At 41.6% G+C, this 14,694-nt stretch overlaps 1 protein-coding gene across 4 annotated transcripts in view; it reads left to right on the top strand.

Moving 5' to 3' along the window:
• NFAT5 (nuclear factor of activated T cells 5) overlaps positions 1–14,694 on the top strand; it is a 146,280-nt gene that overhangs the window by 116,444 nt on the left and 15,142 nt on the right. For all 4 annotated transcript variants that reach the window (XM_048870695.2, XM_048870698.2, XM_048870697.2 and 1 more), the window contains 2 exons: positions 8,569–8,717; positions 10,850–13,271. In XM_048870695.2, coding sequence (XP_048726652.1) covers positions 8,569–8,717; positions 10,850–13,271 — 2,571 coding nt within the window. The remainder of the gene's footprint in view (positions 1–8,568; positions 8,718–10,849; positions 13,272–14,694) is intronic.

The following is a 14,694-nucleotide window of genomic DNA, read 5'->3' on the forward strand; positions in this document are numbered from 1 at the left end:
TAGAATCTCCTTCCTTAGAAGTTAAGGTCAGGCTTGACAAAGCCCTGGCTGGGATGATTTAATTGGGGATTGGTCCTGCTTTGAGCAGGGGGTTGGACTAGATGACCTCCTGAGGTCCCTTCCAACCCTGGTATTCTAGGATTCTATGCTCCTTACTACTGTCCAGGCTGGCTGTGTACGGTTTCGTGAGCCATGGGAACAAGGAGTAGCCTGGGTCCCCAAGGATAACTATTGGCATTTCAACATCCCCAATGGTAATTTTCTGGTCTGGGAAGTAAGTCCCTTCTCACAGCTGCTCGAACAGCCCAGAGTTCCTAAAGATGCAAGCGTCATGCACCTTTCCCAGCCATCCCACGTTGATGTCGGTGAAACGTCCCTTGTGATCCACCGGTGCTTGCAGCAGCATTGAGAAGTACCCCTTGTGGTTTACATACTGGTTGGCAAGGTGGTCTGGTGCCAAGATAGGGATATGAGTTCCATCTATCACCCCACCAAAGTTAGGGAAACCCATTGCAGCAAAGCCATCCACTATGACCTGCACATTTCCCAGAGTCACTACCCTTGGTAACAGAATGTCAATGATTGCATTAGCTACTAGGATCACAGTAGATTTGCCCACTCCCAATTGATTCTCGACTGACCTGTAGCAGTCAGGGATAGCAAGCTTCCACAGAGTTATCGCCACTCGCTTCTCAACTATCAGGGCAGCTCTCATCTTGGTATTCCTGCGCTTCAGGGCGGGGGAAAGCAACTCACGGAGTTCCAGGAAAGTGGCCTTACGCATGCGAAAGTTTCACAGCCACTGTGAATCATCCCATACCTGCAACACTATGTGGTCCCACCAGTCTGTGCTTGTTTGCTGGGCCCAGAATCGGCGTTCCACTGTATCAGCTCGCCCCACTGCCACCATGATGTCCCAGTTGTCACAGCCCGTGCTTTCAGGAACGTCTTTGTCTATGTCCTCATCAAAATTGTCCTCATGCTGGCGTCTCTTAGCCCGGTTCTGCATATACTTCAGGATAATGTGCAAGATGTTTACAATGCTCACAACAGCAGCAGTGAGCTGAGCGGGCTCCATGCTTGCCGTGCTTGCGTCTGCAGGAGAGCAGAGTTGCAGCGGAAGTGGTGGATGACAACGGATGCCACAAGAATAGATATTTATACAGAATGATGAGAGGACCTGCGAGGTGGATTCATGGCACCAGGAGAGCAGAGTTGCAGCAGAAGCGGTGGATGACGACAACATGGAGAAATTTGCTATTGAGACTGAGCTCATTTACAAGAGCAGGAGAGCAGAGTTGCAGCGGAAGCAGTGGATGATGACAGTTAGCAGTCGTACTGCACTGTCTGCTGACAGCAGCACCCAGGACACAACAGCAGCGGTGACGGTGAGCTGAGCTGAGCTGAGCGGGCTCCATGCTTGCTGTGGTATGGCGTCTGCACGGAAAAAAGGCTTGAAACGATTGTCTGCCGTTGCTTTCACGGAGGGAGGGGTGACTGATGACGTACCCAAAACCACCCGCAACAATGTTTTTGCCCCATCAGGCATTGGAAGCTTAACCCAGAATTCCAGTGAGCAGCGGAGACTGCGGGAACAGTGCGATAGCTACCCACAGTGCACCGCTCCGTAAGTCGATGCTAGCCACGGTAGTGAAGACGCACTCCGCGACTTAATGCGCTTAGTGTGGACATATGCAATTGACTGTATAAAATCAATTTCTAAAAATCGACTTCTATAAAATTGACCTATTTCATAGTGTAGGCATACCCTAAGAAGAACTAAGTTTAACATCAATCCCCTCTTAATATTCTAGCTTTGAATGTTACCTTAGGGCTGAAGTTACATTGTGACCATATTGTAAGCTGAGTGGGGGCTGTTCTGTAGCGGCCTAGCAGAGCTTTTATATCTGGTTTCACTGGGGAAGTTGAGAATACTAATTATTTCTAATATTCTTCACTCATTTTCTCCAGTGTCTGTTGTGTGATTAATACTGCTTAATTGGGACGTTTGCTTCACTTGGCTCATGAGATAAACTGCAAAATTCCCCAGTTTTGAAGTGGGAGGTGTATTTAAATTGTACGTATTGGAACATAGTAAAGGGGGGGGACATTTCTTATTCATTTGTTAAAACTAGTGTGCCAAGGTTAATGGAAATTTCCGTAACCTGCTCTGATAAAGACAGTTTGAAAGGAGAGCAGATTAAACAATGTGATCACAAGTTTGATAAGAATCCATAGCTCCAGGTTAAAATGACAAAGCTGATATTTAAAGTTAATAGTTTTACATTTGGGCCTTGGCAGTTGATGTGCTTAGAAACCAAATGGACACTTTTGACCAATCAGCAAGGATAGAACAATATGTAATGGGGTTTAAACTTGCAGGGAAAACATAGGGAAAGACTTTGAAGAACCTTTATGACAATCAGGATCTGGTTGAAAATCTGAAAGTGGAAGGCAGCTTGGTTGAAAATTATCATGAAATGGTAGAGTTCAATGTTCTAAGGAGTAATAGGAAGGAAAACCGAATACAGACAGTGGACTTAAAGAAGGCAGGCTTTAGCAAACTCAGGGCATTGGTAGGTAAGATCCCATGAGAAGCAATTCTAAGGGGAAAAAAGAGTTCAGGAGAGTTGGCAGTTTTTTAAAGAGACGCTATTAAGGGCACAAGAGCAAACTATCCCACTGAATTGGAAAGATAAGAATTATGGCAAGAGACCACCCTGGCTTAACCAGGAGATCATCAACAACACTGAAACTCAGAGTCATACAAAAAGTGGAAACTAGGTCAAATTATGAAGGATAAGTACAAAAAAGCAATGCAAGCATGCAGTAACAAAATGAAAAATGTCAAGGCAAAAATTAGATTAAACTAGTTAGGAGTGTAAAGGGTAATAAGAAAATATTTCACAAATATATAAGAAGCAAGAGGATGACCCAGGACACGGTGGGCCCATTACTCAGTGAGGAGAGAGAGACAGTAACAGAAAACACAGCAGTGGCTGAAGTGTTAAATGCTTTTTTTTGTTTCAGTTTTTGCCAAAAACGTTAGCAATGATAGGATAACTGACATAGTGAACATCAGTGTAAATGGGGTAGGGTCTCAGGAAAAGAACAAATTAAGAATTATTTAGGGAAGTCTACACTACTGCTTAAATCAATCTAATTTACTTTGCTAAGGGATGTGAAAAAAGCCACCCCCCTGAGCAATGTGAGTTACAGAGACCTAAGTGCTGTCCATACTGGCGCTATATCGCCGGGAGACGCTCTCCCGCTGACAAAGCTTCCGCCTCTCGTGGAGGCAGAGTAATTATACCAACAGGAGAGTGCTCTCCCATCCGTATAGAGCGTCTTCACTAGACCTGCTGCAGTTGCGCAAATGTAGCACTTCTAGTGTAGACCTGCCCTTAGATAAGTTAGATGTCTTCAAGCTGACAAGGCCTGATGAAATATATCCTAGAATATTTATGGAACTGGTTAAAGAGATCTCTGAGCCATTAGTGATTATTTTTGAGAACTCCTGGAAGACAGGAGAGATCCCAGCAGATTGGATAAGGGACAAATATAGTATCTATCTATAAAAAGGGGAATAAGGACAACCCAGGAAATTATAGACCAGGCAGCTTAAGTTCGGTATACAGAAAGATAATGTAGCAGATAATCAAACAATCTTTTTATAAGCACCTAGAAGAAAATAAGGTAGTAAGTAACAGTCAACATGGATTTGACAAGAACAAATCATGTCAAACCAACCTAATATCCTCCTTTGACAGGGTAACAAGCTTTGTTGTTGAGGAGGAAGTGAAGTAGTAGATGTAATATCTCAACTTTAGTGAGGCTTTTGTTATTGTCTTACCTTCTCATAAACAATCTAGAGAAATACAGCCTTGATGAACATACTATAAGATGAGTGCACAACTGGTTGGAAAGTAGTTGTCAGTGGTTGACTATCGAGCTAGAAGAGCATAGTGAGTGGGGTACCGCAGGGCTCTGTCATGGGTCCGGTTCTATTCGGTATCTTCATAACGATTTGGATAATGACATAGAGATAAAGTTCACTGATGGTACTAAACTGGGAGGGTTGCAAGTGCTTTGAAGGACAGGAGTAGAATTCAAAATGAACTTAACAAACTGAAGAAATGGTCTGAATTAGGATGAAATTTAATAACAAATGCAGAGAATTGTACTTAGGAAGGAATAATCAGTTGCACAAATGGGAAGGAGGACTTTAGAAAAGGATCCGGGGGTTACTGTGAATCACAAACTAAATATGAGTCAACAATGTAATGCTGTTGCAAAAAAAATAAAATAAAATAAAATAAAATAAAAGCAAACATCATTCTAGGCTGTATTAGCAGGAGTGTTGTAAGCGAGACACAAAGTAATTCTGCTCTACTCAGCACTGATAAGGCTTTAAATGGAGTACTGTGTCCTGTTCTGGGTAACACACTTCAGGACAGATTGGAGAAAGTCCACAGGAGAGCAACAAAAATGACTAAAGGTCTAGAAAACATGACCTACAAGGAAAAATTGAAAATATTGGGTTTGTTTAGTCTGGAGAAGAGAAGACTGAGTGGGGACATGATGATAGTTTTCAAGTATGTAAAAGGTTTTTATAAAGAGAAGGGTGATAAATTGTTCTCCTTAACCACTGAGGACAGGATAAGAAATGGTCTTAAATTGCAGCAAAAGAAATTTCGGTTAGACATTAGGAAATACTTCCTAACTATCAGGGTAGTTAAGCACTGAAACAGTTTACCTAGGGAGGTTGGGAAATCATTGTCATTAGAGATTTTTAAGAATAGGTTAGACAAACACCTGTTAGGAATGGTCTAGAAAATACTTAGTCACTCCTCAGTGCAGGGGACTAGACTAGATGATCTATTGAGGTGCCTTCCAGTCCTACGTTTCTATGATTCCAGGTTTTTTTGTTCTGGCTCCACAAGAGAGAGAGGAGCCAAAAAAATGTCTAATTCATCACCTATGTCTAAGTTCCCTCTAAGCTGCGCAGTTGCGCAGCATCCTATTAAGCGCTGCGCAGGGGAGAGATGCCTCTCCCCCAGCCCTGGATCTGCTGTTGCGGGGAGAGACGCCTCTCCCTGCCAGCCCCAGCCCAGTCCTGGACATGCTGCGGCCAGGGGGGTAGTCCTCTCTCCCCGCTGTAGCCCTGGGGTAGCCTACACCCCAAACTCCTCCTCCCTGGCCCCACGCCAGAGCCCACACCCCCAGCTGGAGTCCTGACCCCCCACGCCCTAACCCTCTGCCCCAGCCCTGAGCTCCCTCCACACTCTGAACCCCTCAGCCCCACCTCCGCCACATGAATTTTGTTATGTTCACCAATATGGAGGTGATGTGCAAACTATTTCATAAACTGGGCCATCCCTAAATAGCACACAGCTGTCTAAGGCATGAGAAATAATCAAAAAAAATCCAACCCCCCAGAAGTTCACCTCTCCAGGGGCTCTTCAAAAGCACTTGACTCACTTGCCCTAGGTGTTTCCTATCAGCAATCAAATTTCCTCTCAGTTTGGCTGTCTCAGGCCCTAGCTATTCAGGTTCCTCCAGCCCTGAGGGAGGGGTGCATTTTCTGTAGTTTGAGCAGCCCTGGATTGAAGCTACTTTTCCTTTGAGTCCTTAGTCCTCGACCGTAACCCTATCCTTACTGAATTTGATTGACAGCTTAAGCAGTTGTACGCCCAACGCAGTCCATTAACCCCTTTCTGGGGTTATTGGTTTATAGACCCTAAAACCCACTTCTAACTCAGGATCCTTCTCTGTAGTCCAGAGCTGTGGTCTGTGTCTAGGTAGCATTCAGACTGGATCACCCCAGAATGCATTGCACATCAGTCACAGGGAATGGTACAAATGACTTGAAGAAATGGTTGCCGAATTGTTTGTGTACATGGGGTGCTGCCATTGTCACCCTACACCGAGAAGGCTGATGACATAGTGGAAAAACGCCTGCACCCAGTTTAAACTAACACTTCAACCATTGCGATACAAACAAAGCAAAAAGTCCTAGTGTGGATGTATTCATTGTGGCTACACGCAGAAGCTTGGTACCGTAGACGGGATGGGTAAACTTTGTTTTAGGGCAGGAAGGGGCAAAGGCCCTGAAGTTCTATAATCTGCGTACAGCAATCCTATGCAATGTGTATTCATATTCTAAAAAGTAGCAACATCATACTTTCTTCTATTGAGGTTGTTAAACATTCTTCCTCTGTTAAATCATTAACCCTCTGCTTATGCAAAACATCTTTCTTGCGCTCTCAATGCAAAGGACCTGAGAAAAAACTTTCTCATAAATCCAAGTGGCCATTAATGTCTTGAACATGTCAATTCACTGAGTCCATGATTTTTATTTATACCCTTCTCTCTCCCCTTTGTGATGTATCCTGGCTATTTAAATCCTCTTACTTGCTACTAATCTTTGCAGTTATTGTTCTCTGTAAGTGGCATCCCTGCCAAATGGAGTGGGCTGATGGAGTCAGGGACAAACCCACTGAGCTTTACACACAATGTTATATAACTAGCTGCCAGGCTTTGCCATACTCATCACTGAAGGCTTTATTGTTTCTCACAGATATTTATGCACATTACTCATGGGATTCTTTCCATTCCAAAGTTAACCTTTCCATTTATTGAAAAAGAAAAACATCGAATCCACAGTTCTAACATTTTGAAAGAATGCTGGAGTTCTGACCCATGTCAGTGCTGTGCAGAAGACCAACTTTCAAGAGTTGAATCTTGGGGCATCCTTTAAAACTTGGAAAGGGTGTTCATGTGTGTGGACCCACAAGATTTGGGACTCTGGCTAAAGAACTGCTCTATAGCTGACATTGCCTCCATAATGCTAAGTTTATTCTGAAATTGTTGGTGATGGTGTCAGTCTCCAGATCCTGTGCTGACTGTGCTACATAACTACCTAAATAGTGCAGTATTGGTTGAGAGAGTACAAATGTAAAGAAATACTAGCGCTAAGCATAAAGAAATATTGTGATATTTTACTACTTTTTCTAAGTGCTCCCAATTTCTTCTGTTGGTTTCCAGCCAAATTTTGTTGAAAAGTTCAAGAAATATACCTTTGATTGTGAACCAACATACCATTGTTTGTGTTTAACCCATACATCATTGGGATTTAGAATTACCTTTGTACTAACATGGTTGTTGATCTGCCATTTCTTCAAAAATGCATTAAGAACTTTTCATTGTTCCTGAGAAGCACGAGACTAAAGTTGAAAGATAACAGTTTCTAAATCCTGCCTTTATATCATAAAGAAATTCTGATCACAAATAGTTATGTTTAAATGCTATATCTCTATCAAATTGGCCAAAACGTAGCTATTCTGAGATGAAAATAATGTTTTGAAACTCTTGTCTCACTTAAACCGTATTCCCTGCTAACTGGCCAATATGTAAATCCTGTGGTTTATGTTTCCGGAGACATTCCAAAACTGAGCAGACGGAAAGAGGGAGGAGAGCTTATTTGGCTATTTATACACTATGTTTAACTAGTGGCTGAGGATTTATTATTCAAGATACAAAATGTTCTTCTGGGAGAGAACCTCTGATCTTTTGCAGAGTAAGTGTACTACGAACATGGAGTAGGACATGAAAGCATTGTCCAGGGCACTTTGCAGAGGCTCTTCATAGTCAGTATCATGCTGTGCTGTGTGTACATTACAAACAGGAAAATTGTTTCATAGCCTTGATTTTGGGTCTGGGATGATAAGAAATGCAAAAGATAACAGCCCTTTGATAAAAAGATTAGCACTTCATTGAATTCAGGCTTCATATATTTTACTTCTTGGTCTGAGACTTGCAGTTTCAGCAAACTTTTGAAATTAAGTAATTCCCTTTTATTCACATCCAAAACCATCAGTTCGTGTTAGGCACAATTTGCAACTAGATTAGAAAGGATTTAGGATTGAAAAAATGTCATTCCTCAAGAAGCTGCCCTCTAAGTTTAGAAACATTTAGATGACAAATTGGATCTTATTTACGTACTGCATCATAAAGCTGATATATAGATTGGGTCAAGATTTTTGTTTTATAGTGCTTCATCCCAATGAAGACTTAACCAAACTGCTTTGTGAACTTGCCATTGTGAAAACATATCCTGAAACCGGATTGTTTCATATTGCGATCTCAAATGCAATACAGTTAAGTTATTGCAATCTGGAAAATCATTTCTTGAGCCTAGAAGTTCGTAATTTAGACAATTTAAGTATGGGTATGCTTGGGTATGCTGGTCTAGAAATGTACTCTTGTGTGAAATGCAAAGTATAGCATTGCTGTTTGTTTAAAATCCTGTTTATCTGACACTACAGTTGTTTGATTTATTGGGTTCAATGTGTGTTCCAAGATCGTTTCAAGGTTTCTGATTTTTATAGCGATCTCTCTCCTTTTAGTATGCCATCTCTTGTGAGGAGGAAAGTTTATAGCATCCCAGCAAAACTGCACTGGAAAAGAGCCACCATCTCCCCAGTAGTCTGCAACTAAGGAATCAGTACATTGATTTTAGAGGCTATAATGCAGGATAACATTTTATCAACTCTTTATGTTTTGCAGCAGTGGCAGCCACTGGCTGTAACCTGGATAAAGTAAATATTCTCCCTAGTGCCTTGATAACTCCACTTATGCCAACCAGTGTGATTAAGAATGAAGATGTGGCTCCAATGGAAGTTACAGCTGAAAAAAGATCTCCCACTATTTTCAAGGTAAGTTAAATTGTGATCCCACTATGCTGACTATCCAAGCTTCGGGCATGTCAGACTATTTCCTGGTAGTGTGCAGCAGAGGAGAGAAATAGGAGAGTGGTGAAAACTTCATAGCTCAAATCCAGACAAACCTATGATCCAGACATGCACATAAAGGAGAGTGATTCCCTTAAAAGTCATCGACAGGAGCTCTTACTCCTGCACTTGTCCATAGTGAACCAGATTGTGGAGCAGCACAGGTGTACAAGTTCTGTTAGTAGCTTGCTGGCCCAAAGTCTCTGTTCTCCTGTTGCCCTGTGTTCAGTCATAAAATCAAACACGCCAACCTCCAGAAGGCTACTACTAGTGACCTGCCCTGAGCAGCAGCCTGCTCTGTTGACTTGGGAGAATGAGGAGGAGCAAAAAGGAAAAAAGTGATAAATACACAGAGTGGGGGGAGAAAAAAAACCTACAGATAGGAAAACATGAGAAACCAGACAGAGTAAAGGAAAAAATTATGACCCAGTGCCAATACAGATGCATGTGGAGGAGATAGTTACCAGTTTATCACTTAAAAAAAAGTTGGGTAACCATGACCAATGGCTTATTTAGGATGTTTTGTTTGGGATGCCTTTTGGTTCTTTTCTAGGACAGTGGGAAATTTTCCCCCTAGAGTAATCTACATTCCCCAACTACGTGCAGGCAGGTTCATTTGTAAGGTATGAGTATCTGCTTTTGAGTCTCAAAACTGGACAACATAGCCAAATGAGAAATGCACGTAACCAAGACAAAGTAAGTAAAAGATAAGGAAAACAGCTGAGGAAGGGAAGCACTGCTACAGGAAATTTGTTGGTATAACACAAAGCTGGAGAATAGCTGAAAAACGTTAGTAGTATCACCATTGTATGGCTGCTTCTCTGTTATACAGCAGCACAATAAATACAGAACAGTTTTATTTATTTGCACCACAGTCAGTGAAACAAGGAACAGTCAGGATAAAGCCAGGACAAACATACATGCAAACCGATGACTTCATGGAGACTCGAGAAAAAGAAAATACTGCAAGCCATTCTACATTGCAACTATTTATTAAGTGACCTCAACAAACTCAAAATGTTCATACAGTTTAGGCACTCAATTCCACTTTTAGGCAACTTTATAAAAGTGACTAGATTTTCAAAGATTCTAAAAGTATCCACTATTCCCGCTGAAACCCAGGTGTGTTGTGCAGTGCTGCTCATCAGCTATGAAAATCAGGTCAACCAAATATGCAATTGTCTAAACTTTTTGCACCCAAGTTTGAAACTGTTGACCTATGTGTCTATGAAATGAATGCTACCACTTCCTGCTAAGAATTTAGACTTAGACTACCTCCCACAAAGAAAAAAACTAAGACATGCTTCCCCCCCAGTCAGAACAAAAATCAACTTAAAAGTTAAGGGTTGCAAATCCATTTCTCTTACTGAATTAGCCTATCAACTTTTACTGTCAATGGCTCAAAAATAAAAACTGAGCAAGTTATTTTATCCTACATCTGGCTTACAGCTTCACAAATAGGAGTTTCCCACACTGATGCACATAAACCTTGCTTGCTATACTGGATCACACTCCTGGTCCATGAAGTCCATCCAGTGTTTTGTCTACAATAGTCCACTATCTGATGCTTCAGAGAAAAGTGAATAAACCCCCACTTAATATATCTAGCTAATTCTGCAGAGTATATGGGTGAAAATCCCTTCCTGGTCCCATTCAGCATCAGTTTATGCAGTGAAACAGAAGGTTTGATCATCCTTATTTTAGCATCATAATAACAAATATTATTGGTTAAAATTTTGCATCCCCTTTTAAAATCAGCTACAGTATTTTCTGATCTCTTGTGGCAGTGCAAATCGTCTTATTAACTATAACCACATCTTAAGGTTTCAGAGTAACAGCCGTGTTAGTCTGTATTCGCAAAAAGAACAGGAGGACTAGTGGCACCTTAGAGACTAACCAATTTTTTTGAGCATAAATAAAATAAATTGGTTAGTCTCTAAGGTGCCACAAGTACTCCTTTTCTTTTTGCACATCTTAAGGCATCACTGAAGGTTTCTAAGCATGACCCGAGTAATCCTACACGCTTCTTAATGTGTACTGCTTTTTTTTCCCACCAGGCTACAAAGGTGGTTGGACCAACTCAACAAACATTAGAAAATATGTCCAGCATATCAGGAAATGCAACCTTTTCAACTGCTTCTTCTCATTTACCTTCTGAGAGTGAAAAACAACATCAGATACAGCCTAAAGTGTATAATCCAGAAACTCTGACTACTATCCAAACACAGGACATTTCACAGCCTGGTAGCTTTCCAGCTGTCTCTGCTCCCAGCCAGCTGCAGAATAGTGATGCACTATTGCAGCAAGCTACACAGTTCCAGACTAGAGAGTCCCAATCCAGAGAGGTGTTGCCGTCAGACAGCACAGTAGTTACTCTGTCACAGTTAACTGAGGCTTCGCAGCAACAGCAGTCAACACTATCAGAACCAGCACAGACACTACAGCAACAGATTTCATCAAGTATTTTCTCACCTGCAAACAGTGTGAGTCAGCTACAGAACACTATACAGCAATTGCAAGCTGGAAATTTTCCAACCAGTACTGCCAGTGGAAGCAGTGGAAATGTTGATTTGGTCCAGCAAGTCTTAGAAGCTGAACAGCAGTTATCTTCGGTTTTGTTTTCTGGGTCAGATAGTAGTGAGGATGTTCAAGAGCAACTCAGTGCAGACATTTTTCAGCAAGTTAGTCAAATCCAAAACAGTGTGAATCCTGGGATATTTTCCTCATCAGAGACAGCAGTCCATTCCAGGCAAGAGAATCTTTTGTCTGGAAGAGCTGAAAATGTCCATCCACAGCCTGAGAGCTCATTGTCCAATCAGCAGCAGCAGCAGGCAATGGAGACTTCTGCAGCAATGGTGATTGGAATGCAGCAAAGTATGTGCCAGGCTGCAACACAGATGCAATCTGATCTTTTCTCCTCAGCAGCTTCAGGAAATGGAAACCTCCAGCAGTCCCCTGTTTACCAGCAAGCTTCCCACTTGCTAAGTGGGCTATCAACAAGTGAAGACATGCAGATGCAATGTGAGTTATTCTCCTCATCTTCTGGTGTTTCTGGAAATGAAACAACTACTACTGCTCAGCAGCAAGTCTCGACCAATGGCTCTACCATGTTTCAGACCTCGAGTTCTGCAGATGGAGAAGAAGCTTCAGGACAGAATAAACAGATGCAAAACAATGTGTTTCAGACCATGGTTCAGATGCAACACAGTGGGGAAAGTCAGCCTCAAGTTAACCTGTTTTCATCTACAGAAAACATGATGGCCGTTCAGGCAGGTGGAACTCAACAGCAGGGAGGTGGACTGTTCCAGCAAGGTGGGGAAATTATGTCTATTCAGTCAGGAAGTTTCATGCAGCAGTCCCCACATTCACAGGCTCAACTTTTTCACTCTCAGAATCCCATTGGTGATGATCAAAATATATCCCAGGAAACACAAGGGTCTATTTTTCGTAGTCCAAATTCCATTGTCCACAGTCAGACCACTTCCTCTTCCTCGGACCAATTGCAGCCTCCAATATTCCACTCCCAGAACGCCATGGGTGTATTGCAGAGCTCTTCTGTACCTCAAGACCAGCAATCAGCCAACATGTTCCTTTCCCAGAATTCAATGAACAACCCTGTAACTCAAGAAGAACAGATGTCATTCTTCACAACACAGAATTCCATTACTCCACTTCAGACAGCCACAAACACAGAGCAGCAAACTTCTTTCCAGCAGCAGGCACAGATACCCCACATTCAAAACCCTATGATTCCCCAAGATCAGCCCCAAGCTCAGCCCACTCAGCAGGGTTTGTTTCAGGCACAAGTATCACTAGGCTCCCTCCAATCTAGTACAATGCCCCAGAACCAACAAGGGGCTATCTTCCAGTCTCAACACTCAATGGTTGCTATTCAGAGTAGCCCTCCATCCCAAGAACAGCAGCAGCAGAACATGATGTTCAGTACTCAAAATACAAGTACAATTGCTTCTCAGAAGCAGACTATGCTTTTCAACCCAAATCAAAATCCAATCACTAATCAGGAGCAGCAGAACCAATCTCTTTTTCATGCACAATCCAATATGACGCCAATGAATCAAGATCAACAGCCCATGCAGTTCCAGAGTCAAACAACAGTGACTCCACTTCAGAATCCTGGGACCAGCCAGACAGAGACACAGCAGCCCACCATGTTTCATAACTCACCCCAGATTCAGTTGGTTCAAGGATCACCAGGTTCTCAAGAGCAGCAAGTCACCCTCTTCATCTCTTCAGCTTCCATGTCTGCCTTGCAGAATAGCATGAGCCAGCAAGAGCTGCAGCAGTCTCCCATCTACTCTTCTCAGAACAATATGACAGGTATTCAAGGAGCTGCTTCTCCTGCACAGCAACAATCTTCTTTGTTTCACAATACAGCAGGAAGTGCTATCAACCAACTGCAGAATTCTCCTGCTTCATCTCAACAGACTTCAGGAATATTCCTATTTGGGATTCAAAATAGTAAGTATTAAAAATCCTTGATTCTAATATTATGGTTTAGAAAAACAGCTACTTTGGAGGCTGCCAAATTACTTGTGTTTGTACAGCTCTGTAGAGGTGTAAAGTGCTAAGTGGTAATGGTTATAGTCCTTTTGTTGAAAGTGTTAGTCATTAAAGACAGGAAAGACATAAATTACACCCATGCCTTTTGAGAAACTTCTGTCACCTTCAATGGAACGTGCAAAAAATGTACGTGTGTATAAGCCAATACAGTTGCATTTCTGTTGGATATACACCATTTATCCCAAAATACTAAAGATTATCTATGAAACCATGGTGGTTGGAAAGGAAATTTTGTGCTCAATGTGAAAAATGAAATTGGTGCTCAGAGTTAGACTTTATAGAAGAGGATCTGTTCTAAATAATTAATTCATGCTTAGTACTTATATAGAGGTAATACAAGGATGTGTTTAAAAAAGTCAGTGAAGTTATTTTTAAAAATAAAGAGCTCGTTAGTACCCCGTATTTTCTGCTTGTGAAGGTACTTATATACTCTAATCAAGTTATCTCTCAATCTTCTTTTTAATAAGATAAACAAACCCTCAAATTATTTTTGTGGTGATTTTCTGTGCTCTCTCCAGTTTGTCAATGTCCTTTTAAAAATGTAGACACCAGAATTGTCCCCAGTACTCAGATATCAGTTTTGCCAATGCCACGTTTAGAGGTAAAACTGACCCCTCTACTCCTACTTATTACTCCCCTGTTTATACATCCAGCAAATTAATTAGCCCCTTTTGGTCACAGCATCACACTAGGAGTTCATGTTGAATAGCACTGAGTTAGGTACCTATCCTTATGGAACCTCCTAGAAACAGCCCTATTCAGAGATGATTCCCCATTGATGACTACTTTCTGAGATCTGTCAGTTAGGTTTGAAGGTTCCTTTAAGAATTCTGAACTTTCACCTTGAAGTTTGCAGTATTTTCTTCTTCTCTCTCACCCCATTACAAAAATAATTAGTCTTCAGATTTTACCTCAATGGGATATTCAACATTTTTCACTCCTCGTGTGTGCCAGTCCCTTTACTTCCATTTTTTGAACACTCACTATTAAAAGTAAAGAAAGTAGAAGAATAAAAAGGATGTTTCCAAACACATGGAAAACTAGTTATTCTGACTAATGCCAAAATTTGTTCTGAGAGAGAAGTATCACTGTATTAGGTATTTCCAAAAATAAGCTTGCCTCATTCAGTGCATAGGAGGGATAGTGATAAGAATCTTAAAGTTAAGTGTAAAAGGAGACAGATGTTTGATTTTCCTATATAGAGTTTGCTTTTTAAATAGTGGTTCTTACCTATGATACCCCTGCTGATATGTGTTACGCTGTTTATCCTTTTGAGGCCTTGATTGTTACAGTCCTACTAATTTCAGAGTGGTAGCCATGT

This window comes from Caretta caretta, chromosome 12 (genome assembly GCF_965140235.1).
Source record: "Caretta caretta isolate rCarCar2 chromosome 12, rCarCar1.hap1, whole genome shotgun sequence".
NCBI lineage: Eukaryota > Metazoa > Chordata > Testudines > Cheloniidae > Caretta > Caretta caretta.